This window comes from Archocentrus centrarchus, chromosome 16 (assembly GCF_007364275.1).
Source record: "Archocentrus centrarchus isolate MPI-CPG fArcCen1 chromosome 16, fArcCen1, whole genome shotgun sequence".
NCBI lineage: Eukaryota > Metazoa > Chordata > Actinopteri > Cichliformes > Cichlidae > Archocentrus > Archocentrus centrarchus.
In genome coordinates this window covers 25,400,001-25,423,476 of record NC_044361.1, presented here as the reverse complement: position 1 = coordinate 25,423,476, position 23,476 = coordinate 25,400,001, and the positions used below count along the sequence as shown (strand labels likewise).

At 40.8% G+C, this 23,476-nt stretch overlaps 1 protein-coding gene across 2 annotated transcripts; it reads right to left on the bottom strand.

Annotated features, from left to right (window-relative positions):
* Positions 1-1,986: 1,986 nt before the first annotated feature.
* On the bottom strand, positions 1,987-22,325 carry LOC115794983 (brain-specific angiogenesis inhibitor 1-associated protein 2). Of its 2 annotated transcripts, none has more exons than XM_030750712.1 (15): positions 22,290-22,325; positions 16,469-16,616; positions 16,277-16,352; positions 16,081-16,167; positions 15,437-15,498; positions 13,980-14,051; positions 13,527-13,664; positions 12,828-12,980; positions 11,035-11,211; positions 8,519-9,167; positions 8,221-8,428; positions 7,026-7,088; positions 6,492-6,660; positions 6,307-6,347; positions 1,987-3,926 (listed from the first exon to the last, which is right to left on the bottom strand). In XM_030750712.1, the coding sequence occupies exons 2-15, from the start codon at positions 16,514-16,516 to the stop codon at positions 3,854-3,856; spliced, it is 2,016 nt and encodes a 671-aa protein (XP_030606572.1). In that variant the 5' UTR covers positions 16,517-16,616; positions 22,290-22,325; the 3' UTR covers positions 1,987-3,853. The 2 variants fall into 2 exon arrangements, with proteins under 2 accessions (XP_030606572.1, XP_030606571.1); XM_030750711.1 differs by lacking the exon at positions 22,290-22,325 and adding an exon at positions 19,341-19,783.
* Between the last annotated feature and the right edge of the window lie 1,151 nt (positions 22,326-23,476).

Sequence of the window (23,476 nt, the reverse complement as noted above, 5' to 3'; positions counted from 1 at the left end):
AAATGTGCATGTGTCTGCACAAACGGTTAGAAACCGACTCCATGTGGATGGTATGAGGGCCCGACGTCCACAGATGGGGGTTGTGCTCACAGCCCAACACCGTCCAGGACGCTTGGCATTTGCCAGAGAACACCAGGATTGACAAATTTACCACTGGCGCCCTGCGCTCTTCACAGATGAAAGCAGGTTCACACTGAGCACATGTGACAGACGTGACAGAGTCTGGAGACGCCGTGGAGAGCGATCTGCTGCCTGCAGCATCCTTCAGCATGACCGGTTTGGCAGTGGGTCAGTAATGGTGTGGGGTAGCATTTCTTTGGACGGCCGCACAGCCCTCCATGTGCTCACCAGAGGTAGCATGACTGCCATTAGGTACCGAGATGAGATCCTCAGACCCCTTGTGAGACCATATGCTGGTGCGGTTGGCCCTGGGTTCCTCCTAATGCAGGACAATGCTAGACCTCATGTGGCTGGAGTGTGTCAGCAGTTCCTGCAAGATGAAGGCATTGAAGCTATGGATTGGCCCACCCGTTCCCCAGACCTGAATCCAATTGAGCACATCTGGGACATCATGTCTCACTCCATCCACCAACGTCACGTTGCACCACAGACTGTCCAGGAGTTGGCGGATGCTTTAGTCCAGGTCTGGGAGGAGATCCCTCAGGAGACCATCTGCCACCTCATCAGGAGCATGCCCAGGCGTTGTAGGGAGGTCATACAGGCATGTGGAGGCCACACACAATACTGAACCTCATTTTGACTTGTTTTAAGGACATTACATCAAAGTTGGATCAGCCTGTCGTGTGTTTTTCCACTTTAATTTTGTGTGTGACTCCAAATCCAGGCCTCCATTGGTTAATAAATTTGATTTCCATTGATGATTTTTGTGTGATTTTGTTGTCAGCACATTCAACTTTGTACAGAACAAAGTATTTTCAAAATATTTCAAAATATTTCATTCATTCAGCTCTAGGATGTGTTATTTGAGTGTTCCCTTTATTTTTTTTGAGCAGTGTATAAAGTGGTGTCTGATATCTAACAATATTTCACTTTTAACAGATTTCTGAACTTGGGTTTACTTGAGTTGTGACAGAACAGCTCTCAGCTATGTTGTTTAGGTTTGATTTTAAAGTCCAGGGGAACAAATACACTGACTGACCACTTCATTGGGTACACCTGGCTAGTACCTGGTTGGACAGCCTTTTATTCTCAGAACTGCCTTAATTCTTCATAGCACAGATTCAATGAGATGCTGGAAACATTCCTCCAGAGATTTTGGTCCATGTGGTCATGATTGCGTCACACAGTTGCTATCGAACTGAACAGCGTTTTTCAAATCCTCTATTGTCTGATTTTCAGTGGGCCCGTAACCTGTAACCTCATTTTCCTGACAGGAGTGGCACCCGGTGTGGTCTTCTGTTGCTGTAGCCCACCTGCTTCAAGGTTTTGTATGTTGTGCGTTCAGAGATGCTCTTCTGCACACATCAGCTTGAAGCACTCTGGCCATTCTCTTCTGATTTCTGGCATTAAGGCATTTTTGTCCAGAGAGCTGCTGCTCATTGGATATTTTTTTTTCTTCTTCAGACCAGTAAAGCCTAGAGATGGTTGCGTGGGAAAATCCCAGTAGATCAGCAGTTTCTAAAATATTCAGTTCAGCCCATCTGTCACCACCAACCATGCAACATTCAATGGAAGTGAAATCACCTTTCTTCCCCATTCTGATGCTCACTTTGTATTTCAGCAGGTCATCTTGACCATGTCTACATGTCTAAATGTAGTGAGTTGTTGTAATGTGATTGGCTGATTAGATATTTTCACTAATGAGCAGTTGAACAGGTATACCTAACAAAGTGGCCATAGTGCACACTGTATACGTTTACATTTTCTTAAAACAAATTCACACCAAGAACGTTATCTGTTCATATTATATTATTTTTGCAACATTCATATTTTGAATCAGTTTAATCTCATATGCATTTCTTACAACAGACTTCTTGCTTTGAATGTATTTGTGACTAAATGCAGTCCGGGTTTCACTATGGCTAAATATGTTGTTTTTTTTAAAGATTAAATTCTACATGAATTAGTGATACAGTGTATCTAACCTCACATTCAGGCCTATGCAAGCTATAATGACAGTATCTCATTCTGTGTAAGTTACTCTGAGCTGGAGACTGAATTTCACTACCAGCAGCAGTTTCCAGCATCAGATGTTCACTCTGTATTACCACAAAGTCCAAATGTTCTACTAAAGATAAAATTTAAAAGTCATACCTTCACACATTTTTTGCACTATATACAGGCATTAAAAGCATTTTTCTGTCATCTTTATTAGTGATGCAATGCTACACAAAGTAATTACAATATATGCTGATAGAAATGATTTTCTACAAGCTTTATAGATGATATCATGAATCTTTAAGGTGCTAAAACATCAAAGCAACTCAAGGCGGTTAAAACAGGAACATGAACCACTTCAGTTTGCACAGATTTCACTTTGCTAGAGGCAACAAAGAGTACAGAGCTACAGAAAATTACTTTGGATGTCTGTAGATTACCACGAACACTTGCTCAAACGTCGGTCAACTTTCTGTATGCTTTCTTCATCACTTCCATAGATACAATTCCCCAATAAAAACCTAATCGTATCATCTGTCTTGGCATTCATACTTCTCTTTAAGATTCTGCTTAGTCTGACTGATAGACATACAACTACAATTAAGCAGCCTAGCTGGTGAGTAGCTTCAGATTTGGGACTGAAAAGAAATCAAGACGACATCAAATCCAAAAACTGAGCACGCAGATCTTTCATTCTTAAAACTTTGAACCCTCCATGACATGCTACTTTCTAAGAAAACACTTCTTTCTGTGATACCACTATCCAAACATTCAACTACCAACTTTTACAGTTTATGAAGTTTTATTTGTGTTGTCATAGTTGCTGTGTATTTAAAAAAAAAAAAAGGACAATTTTGATTATTTCACTCAGTGAGTAGATGGAATTGATCAACTCTGGAAAATCAAATTTAAAGCAGAATGCATTTTTTTTGAGTCATCTACTCACAAATGATAATGTGTAACTTTACAGATGCAGAATGAATGGTGTTAACCGGCACAGAAGAATATATCTGACAGACTTGTGCATTCAAACATCTCTCAATTCCAGAAACTAAAAGTGGCACAAATATAAGTCAGGGTGCCAGTTTCATTATTATGTCACGTAGCTCATCCAATCGTTGTGTTAAAATAAAAAGGAAAAAAAAATTTAAACGCTCACCTTAACTGGAACCAAGAAAATGCACCAGATCTGGCAGTTTTTCTAAGAAATATAATACTGTAGTAGAGAAGGAGCCTGTCCTCTTCCCATAACACTTCATAGGCAGTGTGCACAACCTGATATTAGGATCCAGCCCCTAAATTAGCTGAACACAGAAAACGTCTCTGAATATGGCACAAAAATAACAAAAAGTGAAAAAAAGCACTTTAAAACAGTAAAAGAAACACCTCCTTTCAGGAGGCAAACTATAACATGTTAGTTATTCTGGACGAAGAGGATACAGTGTAACAAACATGAAACTAAACATCTAAACTAGCCTAGATTTTATATTAAAGCCTACGCTAAAGCAGTTTCTTAAATTGTCCCCTACCCCCAGCAACCTCCAAATCCAGTGGACTGCAATCATATTTATAACAGCCTTTATACACGAAACACACCATGGTATTTGATTAAATTTAAAAATAGAACATCAACATAAGTCAGTGTGCTTCTTTCCAGGATTCAACCTGAGGATGATGGACAGCTGCTGCTGCTGCTGCTGCTGCTGCTGCGGCGGCGACAGCGGGACTACAAGGCTCACTCAATGATGGGAGCTGAGCGATCGTTGGTGACAGTTTTTCTGAGTCGGACATGTGCAAATGGATTGGGCCTGAAAGGAGGAAATGATAAATGTATTACTTAACAAAAACTAGTGATTACATGGGCAATTAGAACTGTACTTTTATGAAATTATACATATGGGTTCAAATATATACATCACCCCCACTGATATTTGTTAAATGTCCCTTAGCAAGTTACACTTGAACCAGATGTTTTTGGTAGCCGTCAACGATTTTCTGGCATACTTCTGTCTGGATATTTGACCACTCTTTTTAGCAGAACTGGTGAAGTTCATTTCAATTGGTTGGTTTCCTGGCTTTTAAGTATAGTCCACAAATTTTCAATAGGCCTGAGGGCGGAGCTTTGGGTTAACCATTCCAGAAGCTTAATGTTAGCCTGCTTTATCGAGTCCAAGTTTTGATGTGTTTGGGATCATTGTCTTGCTGGAACACCCAACAAGTTTCAGTCATCTAGCTGTTCATTTGAGGTGAAGTTGAAGAATTTGGAGGTAGTCCTCCTACTTCATTATTTCATCCACTTTGTGCAATGTACCAGTACCACTGACAGCAAAACAGCTCCAGAGCCTGATGCTACCACAACCATGCTTGACAGTTGGTACAGTGTTCTTAGGTTTGAAAGCCTCACCTTTATTCCTCCAAACATACCTTTTGTCAATAACTCAATCTTTGTCTGGTCTCACAATGAAACTTTTCTCCAGAAGGCATTTGGCTTGTCCATGTGGGCAGCTGCAAATTTTAGTCAAGCTTGAAGGTGTTGATTTTAGAGCAGGGCTTCTTTCTTTCTTTCTTGCTCTCAGTCTATGGCAGCGTAAAGCCTGCTTCACTGTGGACAGTGACACTGATGTTCCAGCAGTTTCCATTTCATGGCCACCTTGAGCCTTGGTGGTTCCTGAGTTGTTCCTAACCAATTTCCTCTCATCCGAGGGTCACAGATGGGTCTCCTTCCAGACCTCGGCAGAGTGGTGACACATCCAAAAAACTTGTGTTTACATACAATTGTTTGAAATGATGATCCTGGAATGTGTAGTTGTTTAGAAATGGTTCTAAGAGACCTTCCCGACTTGTGTAAATCTACAATTCTCCTTAGATTTTCACTGAGTTCCTTGGGCTTTCCCATTGTTCTGAGTACTGGTCAATCCAATGAGTGCTGTCAAACAAATCCTTTATATGTTGGCAAAGAGAAACAGTTGTAGTCAATCATGATGACTAAAGTGAAGTTAATAGGCTTTGGCTTTGTCAAATTAAAAGACACTGGAGAACCTTCAGCACCACTTACTAAAATATTTAAGTGAGTTTATATATAAATTTGAGCCTGCATAAATACTTTGACCCTGTGTGGATTGGAGAAAAAACAAAATAAATCCAAATGTGTGCACCTAATTCTTGTTTTTTTTTAACGTCATTAAATATGTATGCTGTACAATCATTCTGCCCTGGAAAAAGAACAGATCAAAGAAATAATTAAAAGCCCAAAATTACCACTCTTACCATCATGCTCATGATGTGAGCAGTTGCTGAATACTTTACAAAAAAGATATGCCTTCAGCTTCAATTTAAAAACAGTCGCAGCTGAGGTTGTTTGAGAGATACTTGATATGACAGAAATGATCATGAGTAATTGCAATACAGATCTTAAGGATCTTGAGAAAGTATATGAATGCAGCATATGCAGGTGCAAGACCATTTAAGGCTCTAAATACAAACAGTGCCACTTTATACTGGATTCTATGCAAGGCTGCTAACACTAGAGTAATGTGAGAGATGATTTACTAACTGTAGTATGCAGTGCACTACAGTAGTCCATTCTGCATGTAACAAAGGCATGTATACCGATCTCTAAATCTGATGCATTTAGAAAAGATTTTAGTCTTGGAGAATTTATGGTACATCCATCATTCTATATCTGAGATGCACTCATTGAGCCTTTGTATGGAGCAGTGATTTCCAAGATTCAGAGGAAAATACAATTGTAAGCCATCTGCATAGCAATAAAAAGACATTCACGAGTAATTTGACCTAGCGGGAGCATGCACCAGGAAGAAAGAACAGGCCCCCAAATAGATCCTTGTGGGACTCCATATGTTCTAATTCCTGATGCAGAGGAGCATTTTTACAATGAGAACATCATGTGTCTAATATAAGATTTAAACTCTTTTAGGGCCAAACCCTTGACTCTTAAACAATGTCCTAAACTCTCAGAGATTGAATCATGATTGACAGTGTCAAAAGTGACACTCAGTTTCAGCAGAACAAGAATTGTGTTATTCAAACATTTTAACTAAGCCCATTCAGAGACAATACAATCATTACAGGCTGTGTAATTTGAATGAATTTTTAGTGAATTGACTTTGACAAATAAAAATGTTGGATTGCCCTTTAATTAGCACCTGTGAGTTGCTATAACGTTACCTGGTTGGTGAAGGTGGTGGAGAGGCCAACTCCGAGGTGATCTGTAAAGCAGGAAAGACATGGGTCACTATTTGTACCGAATTATTACACAGCAGCTGTATCGCTTCCTTTAACAGTCAGGGTCATTTGTGAGGATGCATTCACTCTAACCCTTGACCTCCTCCCACAGGTTTTGTGTTTCCGACCTTGTTGCTGTCGGCCATGCTGTACGGGCGCGGGCGGAAGGTGCTGACCCTCTGGGGCGGAAGGGAGTGCTCCTCCTCCGACTCAGGGGTGAGGGCTTGGTGACCCGGAGACCCCAGTTTGTCAAGTTGTCCAGTACTGGTGCTGTTAGCTCTAGATAAGAAGAGCGAGCTGCAGGGAAGGTCACAGACAGAGAGGAAAGAATACACAGTGGAAAAAAGATAAAGAAAACACAATGAGAGTAGGCAAATGTTGATTTTTGTGTGAATTCATCAACAACTCTGTTGCTGTTGGAAAGCGAGGGAGTTGGGAGAGGGCAGCGGGAACAGTGAAAGGCAGACAGAATTATTGTAATGGCATGAAATGTGTTTTACTTATTGAGAATAAATGGATGAGAGCGGGAAGAGTGTCATATAAGGTTCAACATCAAAATGACTCCACCAAAACAACTAAGGGGATGTTAAGAAGCGTCATTAATAATGTCAAAGGTCTTAACCTTCTAAGCAGATTTCAGTACTCATTGTTTGTTCTCTTACCTTTCGAGGAGATCTATCTTGTTGTGATGTGGCTGAGTGTAAGAAAAAGGGAACCAGCCTTTCCTGTGAAGGAAAATTTCACATGTTGAATAAATAAAGTCAAAATATAAAGTAGCGAGACAAGTCAGAGACTGTGTGAAGAAAACTTTGTAAAGTAAGTGTATAATTTGGTGCCAGAGAGAAGCTTTCATACATCTAGAATCAAGAAAGGAGCATGATGTTAGCGGAAGATGCAGAAAATGTCTAAATATTATTATACCTGATTCTAATCTGGTGCTAAATTTCTTATGCACTGCTGGAATTGCAGCTACCAGATCACAGAACATGTACCAAGAACACCGGTTCAGTCAGTAAAATTAATTTCACTTTTGATCTGCTGACAAACTAAAGCAATTTCCACATCTCATTTATTAGGCTGTGGTACAGTAACTTTTAATGTTTAAATGTATCAAGTTTAAAGTTTCAGAGCTCTAATGTGCCACCATCATGTTAGAAATGAACAGCAGCACAGAGAGTGCACTCAGCAATATAATAATTAACTAGAATTAAAATATTTATTTTACAGCTCTGTGCGCTAAATCCCAAGATTAACAATTTGTTGCAACATTAATCTCATATTTTATCTGCCACCGTGTTGCTTTTAGTATTATATTTTTTATGTTCTTTATAGATTTCTATCTCCATTTTATTATCATCATCTGATAACGTCTCTGATTGGAGTGGGCGGCACTCATAGGGATCATTTTCTGAGAATCATATGAGGTCTGAAACGCCCCTTTTTTTCCGCATGTGAGAACGCTCAGAGCCTGAAAGGCCTGACTCAACAGCGAAAGTTGGTAACCACCATCATGATACCCATTATCTCCATCTGGGGTTTTAGGTGCTTTAGGAATCCAGTGGTTCCAGCATTTGAATGCAGTTATGGGCATTAGGGCTGGTAGAGCCTACATAGTCACTGGTAGTCACAGGTATGGTAATTCCAGGTGGTGGAGCTCTAATTTGTATTAGGAAACTAAATGAATAAAAGAACCATCATGTGCTTGCTTTGTTTTGTTTTATCAGCTGGAAACAATATTATAAAGCCTTATCTGATGTATTTAACAAAGTCCTTTTTATTTTGAGCATAATAATGATGTTAAAGGCTAAAAGGTGCCTTCAAGATATGAATCAGGATGGAAAAAATTATCAGCCATACCGTCCAGTTCGTTCATTTTGACCGTAGTGCCACCCATCTCTGGGCTCAGAGATAAGCAAAGTGATATTGTCACCAGGCAGGAAGTGCAGTAAGCAAGCCCCTCCCACTGTGCTTCCTCCGCCACCATCTGATGTGCCAGGTGTGTGAGCAAACATGGCTTCCACATGTGAAGGTGCAGATAAAGGCAGCATCCTGGGAAGACTGGAGCCTAGGTGGAGCAACAAAATGAAGAATGAGGAGTGAGTGCTGGGACGAGGACACCCAAAAGAAACAACATGTGTGCTGGGTCATATCTCACCCTGAAAGCCACCCAGCCTCATTTCACTGACAGGTCTCCTTGGCAGTGGAAGCGTTGCAGTAGCGCTCATCTCTGAGGTCTTCAGCAGCCAGGGATTATGTGACGGAGATAAAGTGTTGCTCCCTCCTGGTTCCACCTGCTGGTGCAGCAGCTGCACCGGAGTCATGGCCCTGGAGAGAGGAGCGCTGTGCGGCAGAGGAGGACTGTGAGGTGCACTGTGAGGGATAGGGAGGGTCACGCCCTGTGAGGAGCTGCCTGCTGGGGAGATCTGGCTGAGTGACATCACAGTGGAGGGGATGAGGCTTGGGGACAGGTTGGACGTGTTTGTGGCCAAGAGAAGCGAGCTCTGCTGGGCCGAGCTGCTGGATGTGGTGGTGGGAGTGGATGGAGCCGGGCTGGCGCTGCCACTGGCGCTGCTATCAGGGAGTGGGCTGGCTGAAGCACTGACTGGTGTGCTGCTGTGCTGAGGAGATGCTCCCTGTGATGAACCTCCAGCAGCTCCTCTGGTGGAGGAAGCAGTGAGGAAAGTCTGGGGCGTGGCCTGAGAAGGACATGTGTCACTCTGGGTGGAGGAGGGGAGCGAGCGCTGCTGCTGGGAGCGACTGGAGTCTCCGTTTAACAGAGGAGGGACTTCTTGAACAGAGAGCCTCTGAAAATCAAGAGAAGATCACAGTAACTACCAGAAAACATGGGCCACTGTTAAAACTCTAATGTTGTCAGTGACTCATTAAACTATGAGCTACTAAATGTTCTAGAACCAGAGTCACATGATTTAGAAATAAATCAGACCTGTTCTAAATTTAGTGACTTTTACTGTAACTTGATTATGACCACGGCCGCTTGACTTGGAAGAACTTTATATCTATTTAAAATGACAGGAAAGTGCAGAAACAACTCCAGATACCTCGAGTCACAAAATGTGCAAAGATTTTACTTTTAAAATTAGTCAAGATGTAGTCAAAAAAGAGACTTAAAACAACTCTGCAAGTTATTTAAGATAAGATTTGCTTTTGGTTGAACCTGAAAGGTAAAATTCTGTATTTTCATATAGTTGTTGCCTGATTATTCACAACAAAAGACCAAGCAGGTTCACTATGCCCAAACCCACGGCGCATACATCAAACGTACAGCTGGGTTCACAGGTTTTTGGTCAACAATACATGCTTTGTAATTTTGTCACTGTTTAAATCAAACAATCAATATGTGATTGAAGTGCAGACTTTCAGATTTAATTTGAGGGGTTCAACAAAATATTGCATTCATTATTTAGGATTTACAGCTATATTTATCCTTTGCAGTAAACATCTATCTGAAGTCTAGAACCCACGGACATCACCAAATGCTGTGTTTCCTCCCTTGAGATCCTCTGCCAGAACTTTAAATGGTAACACACTCAAAGAACTTTACACAACATGCCTCATTCACCCATCCACTTCTTTCTATGCTACAGTGCTTTCCATCTAACACATCTAACATATTTCGACGGTTGCATCGGTGAGCAACTTGGGGTTCAGTACCTTGCCCAAGGATGCTTTGGTATGCATACTGAAACAGCCAGGGATCAAACTGCCAACCTTCCAATTAGTAGGTGACCACCTCGACCTCCTGAGCTCCAGCCACCCCAGCCAGCCCGTGACTTTACGGCAGCCATCTTTAATTGCTACTTCTTTGTGGGTCTCTCTTCCCTCAGTTTTGCCTTCAGTAAGTGAAAAGCTGCTCTGCTGGGTTGAGATCAGGTGTCTGACTTTGCCGTTGAAGAATATTTCTTTGCCTTGAGAAACTCGAGTTGCTTTTGCAGTATTCATCCTGCTGATTCTACGAGCAGTCACATCATCAATAAAGGCCACTGACCTGGATCTACTGGCAGCCATACATGCCCAGCCATTACACTGCCCCCACCATGTTTTACAGATAATGTGAATGCAGTATGTTACGGATTTCTCTCCTTCTCCATGCTTTTCTCTTCCCACCATTCTGTGTCCAAATAATTTTTTTAAGACCTGTGCAGACTCTTTTGATCCTGGCAAAATCTAATCTGGCCTTCCTGTTCTTGAGTGTAACTCATGGTTTGCAGCTTGTTGCAAACCCTCCATACCTCCATTCATGAAAGCGTCTCTTGACTGTGGACCCTGACAACAATGCACCTACTATACCTCCTCGAGAGTGTTACTGACTTGGCTAGAGTTGTGAAGGGGTTATTGTTGTCCAAAAACTTATGGATCTAACTAAGAAGACACAACACAAGCTTATATTTCTTATTTCTTAAGGGCAGAGGATGATTGCTAGGCACAGTGAGGTCTGTACAAATAAGCTTGTAGGGTTAACTTGAGATTCAACTCACACCTTTACAGCTAGGACTTGCCAAAACTCCCATAAATAATATAATATCTAAGTGTATCCACTGGTGTTTTCAAAGATATTCACATTAACCACAGTATAGCTGAGATTGTGGTCTTTTGAAAAATGTAAAATTTTTAAGTATACAACAGACCGGGTACAGTAAAACATGATCTGACCTGCTCGGGCTGAGCGGTGCCGAGCTTGGTGTGACGAAGGACCTCAGCTATCCCAGCAGCCCCTGGACTTTGAGGCGCAGTGTGACGCAGCAGGTTCAGGGCGCGCTCCGGGAGCTTTGTTGGCTGAGAACACGACTGCTGCCAAGACGACAGCTTCTGAGACAGAAGCTCTCTCACCTGGATTAGCAGAAAAAAAAAGGATAAGATGGGTTTAATTTTTATATTTTCTTACTGTTTTTTTTTTCCTGCCAACTTTTATAAATATTGCTTCCTTCCTGCTTCTTCAAAAATGAGCTACAGATATACAGTTTCATTTTTAAAATAATTCCTAAAACAACATGCAGGGTTAGTTAATCAAATAGGATTGAGCATTAATACATATTTTGGGATCTAGTGAATATTTGCTGCGTAATTTATTGTTTATTTCAATGATAGAAATTCTCTGCTGACTTAATGTATGTGCTTTTTTGCAACAGTGAAGATGTATAGCATAGTGAAGTTCATTGAACAGACATAACATTATGACCCCTTACTGGTGAAGTGAATAACACTGATTATCTCTTCATCATTGCACCTGTTAGAGGGTGGGATATATCAGGGAGCAAGTGAACATTTTGTCCTCAAAGTTGATGTGTTAGAGGAAGAAAAATGAGTGAGCATAAGGATTTAAGCGAGTTTAACAAAGGGCCATATTGTGATGGCTAGATGACTGGGTCAGAGCATCTCCAAACTGCAGCTCCTGTGGGGTGTTCCCGGTCTGCAGTGGTCAGTATCTATCAGAAGGGGTCCAGGGAAGGAATGGTGGTGAACTAGCGACAGGGTAATGAGGCTCATTGCTGCACATGGGGTACGAAGGCTGACCCATGTGGTCTGATCCAACGAATGAGCTACTGTAGCTCAAATTGCCAAAAAAAGAGTTAATGCTGGTTCTGATAAAACCAGCAGTATAACACAGTTGAATCTGTATGGGACTTCATAGCTGCCAACCATTCAGGGTGCCCATGCTTCACCCCTGTCCACCACAGAAAGCGCTAACAATGGGCATGTGAGCATCAGAACTGGACCACGGAGCAATGGAAGAAAGTGGCCTGATCTGAAGAATCACGCTTTCTTTTACATCATGTGGATGGCCGGGTGCGTGTGCGTCACTTACCGGGGGAACACCTGTCACCAGGATGCACTAAGGGAAGAAGGCAGTGTGATGCTTTGGGCATAGTTCTGCTATCCACGCGGATCTTACTTTGACACGTACCACCTGCCTAAGCATTGCTGCAGACCATGTACATCATTTCATGGAAAGATTATTCCCTGATGACTGTGGCCTCTTTCAGCAGGATAATGCTCCCTGCCACAAAGCAAAAACATTTCAGGAATGGTTTGAGGAGCACAACAACGAGTTTGAGGTGTTGACTTGGCCTCCAAATTCCCCAGATCTTAATCCAATTGAGCATCTGTGGGATGTGTTGGACAAACAAATCCAATCCATGGATGCCCCACCTCGCAGCTTACAGGACTTAAAGGATCTGTTGCAAACATCCTGGTGCAGATACCACAGGACACCTTCAGGGGTCTAGTGGAGTCCATGCCTCGACAGGTCAGGGCTCTTTTGGCAGTAAAAGGGGGACCATCACAATATTAGGCAGGTGGTCATAATGTTCTGCTTGATCAGTGTAAGCGCTATCAAACTGATTACACACACAGGGTTGTTAGTATCAAATTATTATTTCTGGAGTTTCATTGGATTTGATGAAAGGAAACTTGAAACAGATGACAAATAAATGTGAACCTATCACCTTGGAGTGGTAGTTAATGAGCAGTTTGGTGACACAGCACTGTCTGTCCACCAGGAAGCAGTAGCGTCTCCTCTCCTCCGTGAGAGCGGACCTGTACCCTGCGGCCACCAGCGTGTCCAGTTCACCTTGGCGACGGCTCATCAGCTCCACAAACTGAAGGAAAAGCCCAAAATTTCAAACCTGCAAAGCTGAACATTCGTAAATGCACACCTGCATTTATCATCACTCACACACTGTTAAATCATAATGTGACCTTTAATGCACATTGTAAAGACGGGAATAACCCAGAGGCCAAAGGAGTATCTTACATCATATCCTGTCTGCTGCCCAATGATAACACAATCTAAATGATAAAACAGCGTCCTTTGCTCAGTGACCTTTCCTTCTTATGTATTTTTGCCCTTTCATTTCCCATTTTCTTCCTTCTTGTGGCAAATCTGCTGACCCTCTTATATCATTGATATTTTCCTTGTTACTTGTTTTCTGAAAAATCAGCTGAAACAGATTGTTTTTAAATCTTATTCACACTGGCCTATTTGTCACACAAACGCTCACACAACTCTCCTTTTTAATCTGCTGTAATGCTGAGTGTGATGTTTAGAAGAAGGATTTATCAAACGAAAGCGGCCACAGTCTTTTTTTCACTCATTTTTTAACATTAGTGAATGCCATGTAACTGAGACGTTACACCTCTGTTACCTGCATCTCTCTGTCACCATATTTGTTGGGGTGACGGGTGCCTTGACTCTTTCTACGGAGTTTCTTCAGCTGGGACTGACAGCGCTCGATTGACTCGGTTTTAGACCTTCGCTCACTCTGATACTTTTTGAGGGTGGCCTGAGGAAAGCAGATTCAGAAACTCAGATGCAGGATTTAATTGAAGTTGCATTTTACATTTAAGTACAGATTTAACAAAACTCACTCATTCTACTTTATTTTATTGAGATTTCCAACACCTTTGTTGCAACATATCACTGCTTTTTCTTTCTTTCCATATATCTTTACTTTCTATTTCAATTAAAAGCAAAAAAAAATAAAAAATCTTAAAATCTTAAACCCACACTTATCCTGAAAGTAGAATGAGTGCATTTTAATTAAATTCACTTTAAATATCCTCAGTGTAAGATCACCTAAGTCAGTGTGTGGACTTACTGTGAGGTATTTGATGTCCAGCTCCAGCTTCTGCTCCAACTGGGCGAGCAGCTCGGAGTGAAACAGCTTTAACTGTTGATGAAATAAAACTTATAAACCATTTAAAATCAGGTGCACTGACGCTTCAGTAGCTGGTAACAGCCACCAAAATATCATTCCATGAAAAATTATTCAGGGCCTCAACACTGCCCCCCTCAGAATCAGAGAAACTTTAACATTTTTAATGAAGCCGCACAAAATTTTATCTTCATTCTGGGAATATTTTGTAAATTACCGTCCCTCGAAGTCTGTTCGTTTTAGTTTTTTAATTCTTTTTATTTTTCTACTTTTTTATATCCTTCATAACTACATGTGTACATGAAATAGACCCAGGCCAAAAAGCCAAAATCTTGATTTTATTTGGAAAGATTTATTTTTATAACTAACTTTGGCATATATTACAGTTTTGCTATAAAAACTGTAATATATGACAAAGTTAGTTATTTAATGTCCACGATGAAGAGTAATTGTCAGTAATTGTCATGGTCCACCATCTTTCTCTTTTTCTTGTTGCTCTCTCTTTCTCTCGCCTGTCTGTGTGTGTGTGTGTGTGTGTGTGTGTGTGTGTGTGTGTGTGTGTGTGTGTGTGTGTGTGTGTGTGTGTGTGTCTTATAACCATGCCTTTGTGTTTCAGTGGGCGGGTCCTCCTGGGTTCCCACTCTCCTGCTCAGCACACCTGGAGGTGATGAGCACATCTGTGTGCCACAGCTTAACTTAGTGAGAGAGTGTTGCAGACGTTTCTAGACTAACCTGTTCTATGGATTCAGACCTCACCATCTGAGGTTGTGTCATTATTGATTATCTGTGTTGCAAATAAACATATAAACTTCCTGCGTTTGAGTCCACCAGCTAGCTGAGCCATGACAATAATAGAAACAAGCATTGCAACTCTGGATGTTTTTATCTGCTTTTTGATCATTTACTGGAGAAAACTTCAGAAATTTCATTTTGGGTAGAGTTTCATGGGTTATATCAAAACATGGGAGAGGTGGCTGGTCAAAACAATAACATAATATGAAAGGTCTCATTTTAACCTACATTTTGATACCAGGCGCATCTCTTTTTCTTCTGTGTCCAAACTTTTTGTAATGGAGACATTTCACTTTGACATGGAGAAACAACACTGGTGTTCACACGTTGTATATAATATATAAAATATAATGTAAAAAAAAAAAATCAGCTGATTCTGAGAGGGGGTCTTTTTCAGATAGGATTGTTTTCTTATGGAGCAACCCACCAGCAATGTTATTAAAGCAAAGCCTGCCAGCCTGCTTTTCAACATGCAGTCTTTTTCTGATGCGAAGCTCAATTTCTGGTCACCTGAATATATTTGGTTCACTTCAAATAAATGCTTGCTATAAATGAAACACATGCCTATCAAAGCGTCATTATTTGAGCATGCTGATGCCCTCTCTTACCACATCTTCCAGCTGCACCTGAATCTGTCTGTGGACCTCGGCCATCTGAAACAGTGTGTCTCCTGTGAGGAGCAGCACAGCAGTGAAGACACTGAGTTACTTAGACTGAAAAACACTTTTATTTGTTACACCTTTAACCTCTGCAGACGTATCTGTGCACTAATAACAGCCCTTTACAGTATAACAATATATAAATGTACACAACACCACCAAAAAAGCAGTAAAATGTGCTGAAAGTTGCTGCTTTGAGTCAGTTTCTGATTCACAAAGTGGCGGTCAGCTGTGAGTGCCTCTGTCGGTCACAAAGTGCTGTAGTATGCGGTGGCTGGCATCTCGCCCTCCGACATCTCGCCTGCCTCCCCCGCTGCTTTCAGCATTACAATGAGATCATGTGGTGTTGTTAATCTCCCAACAATGGCCCCACTCTCTCCCCATCCCTCTGTTCTCTGCCTTTCTCTCTCTTTACATTTCCTCATCCCCTCTTGTCTTCATCTCCTCGCTCCCCAGCACATGCAGCGAACTCACAGACTATTTCCCACTTCTCACCAGCTGCCACATTAACTCTGTGAATTCCATTAGCTCTAAAGCCAATTCATGTTGATTTTCTCCACAAACCGATGCCTCTCTACCAGCCGCCCACTCACCAAGCTCTTTGGAGCCTTGACTGTCACTCGCCAGTTCTCCCAGTTTCACGAGAGCATCAAAGTATCCTTTGGCAGCCACAGTCACACCTGAGGAAGAGACCAAGTGTCGCAGAAAACTGAAAAATGATCATATACAGAGCTACGAGGATAAATCAAAGTTCAGTCCAGTCCAGTGGCACCTTGTCTTTTCACTAACCTGTCAGAGCTTTCTCATAGTGTTTCCCCATGGTCACAAAGTTCTTCAGACTGGGGTTGAAATGGTCCAGAATCCCCTGTTGGCAGTAACACATGCAAATTCATAAAGTTTTTACACTGTGTGTGATTGTGTTCATGAAGAATGAAAAATATATTTGTATTAGGACGAACCAAACACACAGTAGAGTTTTACCTTGTAGACATTTTCAGTCATCTTGTTGACCTCTTCAGTTCGAGACATTTTTTTACTTCTCTTGTGTGTCTGCTGTCGCTGTGTATGATTCTGTTGTGTTTTTGTCCCGCTGCTGACTTCTCTAAGCTTCACACAAGACACCAATGTCCTGAAGGAGAACAAATGAAGATAAAACACACATATTTCATGAAAATCGCTCTCGAGGACGACGAACAAAGCCAGGAACTTTTACCATTACCTGCAAGGAGGAGAAGAAATGTCAAAGACTGTATTTAATCCGCTGTCAGAAAATTATTTTCATGATTGACTATAATGATGCTAAGCTGAACATATTTGGGTTTGGGGGCTGATTATTAGAGAAAAACAATAATTCAAAGACCCCATTCAATGAAGTGCAGAAAATGTCAGAAGAATCAGAGAATAGTGTGCTTCAGATGCATTCACACTACTGCAAATACTCTGCTTGGTTTTGGTTTAAGTTTAGGGTGCAGGAGGTGTTCAGACCACCTTTGCAGTTAAAGTCTGGAAGGTTAAAGACCGTTTATTGGTCAATCTGACTGGAGTCATTTCTGCTCTCACATGCACCACTGCCAGGCCAAAGTTCAGGCCTGCAGTGCAAAGATATCTACTGTCATTTCTCACCTTTTTATTAGATTTCTAAAGTAGAGCTGGGCAATTCATCACATTTTTTTCAAGTTTCAGTTACAAATCAGTGTTTTTTACCCCTCCATAAAATCTTGAATTTACTTCCCACCAGGCTGTGGCATGTTTAGTTTAGTGCACAGTCTTCATTCTGGGTTTTTTTGTTTTTGTTTTTTTTTATTAAATTGCATCATAAAGTTAAGGAACATTTATCATTAAAAAGACTTATAAATAAATGTCAGTAAATCTACAGCGTGCTAAATAATCAAGACCTCCATGTTTACTAGAATATTCAGGTTTTGTATAACTGAGTAACCCAACTTTATAGACAAACCACTTAGAGATGGACCCATACCAATAGTTAAAGTAGCAGTTTGGCCAGTAATCAAGTCCTGTACCAGCGTTTACCAGACAAAGAATCTAAGAAAACAATTTTTAAGTCTTTAAGCTCTTCATCACACCAACTTACTATGTGACATAAGAGATAAACATCCGCCACTGGCATCAGTAAAGGTCACCTTATTTCCTGATAGGCTGATTGTAGTCAATGAGGCCAATATCAGCCAATACTGATTACATTAATTGATGAATTCACTGAATAAAATACAAGCTGATAAGTGTTACACAGGATTTGGAACACCTCCTGAATCTGCAGCATAAAATTACAAAACTCAACCATTATGGAAAAAAGAGCATTCAGTGTTATCTTTCCATTTGGATTGAAAGTGTGGGATTCAAGTGAGTGACAGGACTTTTAAGGCCACTGCAGCACCACAACAAGTGTGGAGGATCATCCTGGGTTTCGTCTGAGGGAAGCTGTATTATTTTCACATGGATCCCGCCTGTGTTCCAGCTGCCAGTTTCTTCATTATCGCTTCGCAACACTACAGACCAAATATTTCTCCTAGATTTGCACACCGGACCAGTTACAGCAGTTCAGATAAAGAACAATGAGCTCCTCCAGTCTGAGTCACAGGTGTCAGAGCTCTGAACAAACACGTGACAACAATGTTTCCTTGGCAGAGAGGACCATCAACAGGGGGGATTTCTCAGGGGGTCAAAGGATTTCCAGTCTAGAGTTGATGGCAAAAGAGTTACTCCACTCACTTTTTTTTTTTTTTTTCCTGTGCAGCCCCTCTTTGTTATCATGGTGAGATTACAGAGAAAACACTGACCCAGATCAACTAATGGTATATGACACAATGAAAACATTTCCAGGCTCTTGCTCATTAAGGCCACCCTGGTGCGGACTGTAATTTGTTGGGATGGGGTGGGGGTGGGGGGCAGTCTGTTGCTGTGCAAGAGAAAGATGAAAGACTGTGCAAGAGAAGTGGGAAACTTTTTTTTTTTGTCTTTTTAATTTAATTTGCAGGGTTTTATAATTGTGCACATTCTTCTTCAAAAGCATTTCATGTGCATTTTGTAGCATGGTGATTTTAGTTCTAACAAATAAAGTGCTGTTTGTCTCAGGATGCAACAGGAAAAGTCTGCAGGTGGTTGGGGAACTGATACAGAAGGTGCATTCATGTGGTTTAGCCTCTTTAAATTCCTTTGGATACAAACACTTAAAGCAATAAATAAATAAAGTGGTGTAGTCAAACAGCAGAAAAATGATCAGGAACTATTTTGTTGAGTTAATTTTTAAAAAGAAAAGAAAAACTGCATCATTGGCTGCTTTTCTTTTCTTTTCAAAATTTGGGGTTTTGAACAAAATTGAGCATTAAGAAACTGTGATTGGCATTTTCTAACATTTTATAGTCGCAAACCTCATACCATTACCAAAACTTCAGGAATGCACTCACCGGTTTTGAAGAGCTTTTGTTCTGTTTTACGGTGAAATGCTGCAAGACAGTCATGCATTTACTCCTGGGAGTTCTCTTAATGCATTAATGCTGCAGATTAAGCAGCACTCCAGTGCTAAATTAACCTTTTTCTTCCACACCATCTCCTCTCATTTCAACAGCTACATCAAAGGCCAGACGGGTGAAGCTTTTTTTGAATCACTAAAACACATGCAGCGTGTCCTATTTGCAGAGAAGAATTTACACAAGCGCTTTTCAGTTTTAAGCACAAATATACCCAAATCAGTTGCACAGTGGATATTTTTCTTTCCAAAGTAGAAAATGCACTTTGTTGCCAGCACCAGTAACAGCTACCTGTTGATCTCTCAGCTCCGTCTGTACAACAGTAACAAATAATTCAGCTACTTACATAAAAAGAAGTTACATACCTTTTCTGGTCTCATTGTGGGAAATGATAAAGGCTTCCTGCTCGTCTTTGAGTGTTTAATGAACAGTTTTACACCCCCTCTTTTCTTCCTATTAGGCTACTTTCCCTCTCCGTTAGTTAGTGGGGGGTTGTTTCATCCAGCAGAGCACTAAATCTCAGCTTCCCTCCACCCCTTTTCACATGCCCCTCTCTCTTTTCGCCTCGCTCTCTCTCACAGTTTCTCCCTCTCCCCTCGCTGCCTCCCTTTACTCCCAGGAATCGGGGTCAGATATTCAGTACCGTTCAGTACCTTTCCTCATTACTGAGCCGATTACCGACATGCCTTCACGCCCGCCAAAACTGGCCAAGAAAACCACCACCAACACCAGTACACACAGCTCCCTGCCGTTGGAAACCAGAGTCAGCCTCCCATTCTGTATCAGCCTCTCTCTGTCTCCCTCTCTCACTCGGGAAGAATAACAATGAGCTAACGGGACCTCAGCTGAATAGCAGCAGGAGGAGAATAATGACTTGAACTTTTTGAGCCAAAGACAGAGCAGCACAGGCAGGCCCTATCACTGGCCTACATACACCCGGCCCATCACACATTCCCGCTCCCCATTCTCAGAGGGAGGACAGAAGAGGAGGAGGAGGCCCAGCATGGACACAGCAGGCCTTTCATTTACTGCAACAAACTGAACAAAAGATTAAGGGTTAATATAAGAAGTGAAAGTGCTGCAGAGGAGAGTTTAAAAGGGTGGAGAAGTCCCCAGAGAGTTTAAGGTGACTGACTTCTGCAGAGAAGTATAATCCTAAAGTCTCAAAAGTTATGTTTTTTAATGATTTCTTTTTCATACCTTTTTTTTTTTTTTTTTTAAACAAAGTTTCTCATTAAATTATATCTTGTGTAAATTTTATTTCCCAGCTGAATTAATTTTCATATGCTAATACTTTCATTTAATATGTTGCTGGAAAAAACTCCATAAAGTCAGTTAAACTTCAGAGGTATCAACGGGTCCAGTTAGGAAACAGAAACCATTGTGAATCCATTTCATCTGATTTGGTGCGAATGAAAGTGACAGGTGCGCTGGAGAGGCAACAACAAGACAACCCCCCAAAAAGCTGAATGGTTTTAGCAGGTGGTGGCCGCAGATCACCGCTCCCTCCCCATCCCTCCTCGTGTCGCTTGCTGTCAGCGTTCTTGTCACTGCTGCAGCACATTCAGGTTGTACAGGTATATCAGCTCTCACAGGATGGCACATCCTTACATGCAGTCACAAGAAATCTTGCTGTGTCTCTCAGCACAGTCTCAAGAGTGAAGATGAGACACCAGGAAATGGGCCATTACATGAGGAGAGCTGGACAGAATGTAGAAAGGCATCAGCCCCGCAGCAGGGCCAATATCTGCTCCATCGTGAGAGGAGGAACAGGAGAAGCCCTGCCAAAGCTCTACAAAATGACCTCCAGCAGTGTACTCTTGCATGTTTCTGATTACTCTGTCAAAAACAAACACCGCGAGGGTGGCATGAGGGTCAGACATCCTTTATTGTGAGCTGTGCTCACAGCCCAACACCATGCTCGATTGGCATTTGCCAGAAAACACCAGAACTGGCTGGTCCTGGCAGCCTGGTGCTCTGTTCTCTGCACAGATGAGAGCACGTTCACACTGAGCACGTGTGACAGATACCACAAGGTCTCCAGACCTTTTCACATCTGTTTGATTTCCCTCCAGTTTAACTGGCTTTTGTGTTGATCAAGTGTTCCCTTCATTTTTTTGAGCATTGTCATTTTGTCTAAAATTTAGGCCAAAATGGTTTAAATTCTTAATTTAAACCATAATGAGGGTGCTAAACACCCAGATTTTCCAATTAATAAATAATCTAAATAACAAGGATATGAAAGCCAAGTGGTCAGCATGGTTGTTTATATTTACAGTAATATGGTTTAATTTTGCTCTACCACATCAAATGGAAATATTGTAGTACTCCTGTTTATCTGACAGATGTTGGTATAACATTATACTTACTGAAGAGTGTCTGTATGATGATAACTGTGATATTTAAAAAAGGAATCACTGAAATCGTGTTAATGGCACACATAGAATAATACAGTAAATAACTCTATCACTTCTTCTTTTTGTATCGATTTATGGTTACAGACTCTCAATCCACCTGCCTGCGCTCATATTGTGAGATTAATTCTTTTGCCAGAAAAAGAAAGATGCCAGGACAATAAAATAAGTGTAAGATTAATCTAATAATAGCAACAATGACAACAAAATTATGTTATGCATGAATAAGTACTTTAACTTCTGTTTAAATAAACTTTTCAAATTGTACTGATTATTCTTTCCTTGAATGTTTCAAGGAAAGAATAATCTGAATGTTTCATTAAGCTGTGTTGCTGAAATGATGAGTTTCCACTTAAACCCTTCAGTGAACCCTTCCTTGTATTATGGAAGTATCTGAAACAGTGTTTGTAATAAATGTTTATCCACTCTAATTTAACTCACGTTTTGATTGTGCTTTAAACTTTATGCACATTTCTCTGAAACCTCTGATAATTTTTCTTCATGCAACAAGCTGCTTATCTTTTGCAAACAAGCAAGGAGAAAATACGCTTTTTGTTTGTGGTTATTAAAAAAAACATTAGTATTGCATGCATGGAAAATTGACTTTGTATGTGCATCTGTCAGTGTGATTTGTGGTTAAAAGAAATGCTTTTTACAATGAAGCCAGAGGAGAGCCGTGTCAGGTTAGGTGTTGCGTCTAATGTACTATACCTTAGTGAGCACATTCCTTTTCTCTCTCTTTTTTTCTGTTTGTGCACTTTTGTAATTTTGAAAGAAAAGAAACTTTGTATTTAATTTATGTATGATTGTGGTCACATGTAATGTGCTGTAACCATTTTTGTTGCCCTTTTTTTCGTGTGATGTACCTGCAATATGCTGTATACAAAGGATTGTTGTCACCTGTTGGCTCGTGAAGTCCTGTTGTCTCAAGCTGAGAGTTTCAGCTGTCTAACTTACTGTCGAATTTAACATGACAGTGCTCCAACTGCGCATGCACTCCACACAGCGGACTTCAAGCAGACTTCAGAGAAGTATACCGGGAATGACTACTCGGCCGCCAGGTCTCCAGCTGTCCATGTCCGTGCCCGCGACGCAGTATAATCGAGGCCTAAGAAACAAGCAACACTTTGTGCTCATAAGGTAGCAACTTGTCAATCAAACAAGAGTCCCATATTAAAACAAACTCCTATTTACAGGGCTTTATTTTACAAAACAGACTTCCGTAAGACTTCATGCTAGCAACCTATGAGGTTTGTCGACGTCCTTTTCTTCAGAAATTTCTTTACATTCTTCTATTTATAACCGAAGGAGTCGCCACCTGCTGGCCATTAAAAAGAATGCAGATTTTTCACCTTCGCTTCAGTTTCCAGACCCAGAGGCAATGTCCATTGCACGTAGGTTGTTGATACATTTGTATTATGTTCACGAAAATATATCGTGCATGCACTGTCAGTGTCAGAGGATAGTCAGTGTACTTTAACCTGCTTTAATCCTCGTTGGTCACATGCATGTAGTTAACATTCAAACAAAGTACAGCACTTACAGATCCATCTGACAAGCAGTACTATTGACATCATGCAAAAATCACATTTTGATGAGTGTAAGTGCAATAATCGTTCTCCTCTTAGCTGTTTGGTATGATAAATACTACTGTCACCTGTCATCAATAAAGTTGATTGGAGCAGTGAGCTTAAGCAGATGATATTTTAATAGTCTTCCCTTTTATTATAAAAATCAAATCAAATGAAAGGACAGGACAGTGAGAAAAGGTTCTGTTTCACAGAACTGTAATTCTTTATGTGTTTCTGGTCATTTTATGACCATTTTACAGGGTTTGAATAAAGGTTTGTAAATAAATAATTTTTTCATTTTAAAAAGTATATATTTTTTTATTATTATTCTTTCAAAATAGAAATATCCAAATAAAAGCCACTGTTTTGCTTTACTTTTACGTAGTGTAGCTATTTCTTCAACTTGCTCAGAAGTCTCACTTTAACATTTTAACATATAGTAAAACAATTTGTTTTTAATGGATATAAAGAAAGAAAAAGGAAAGGAAATTCAGATGTCTGATGTAAAATGTCTTG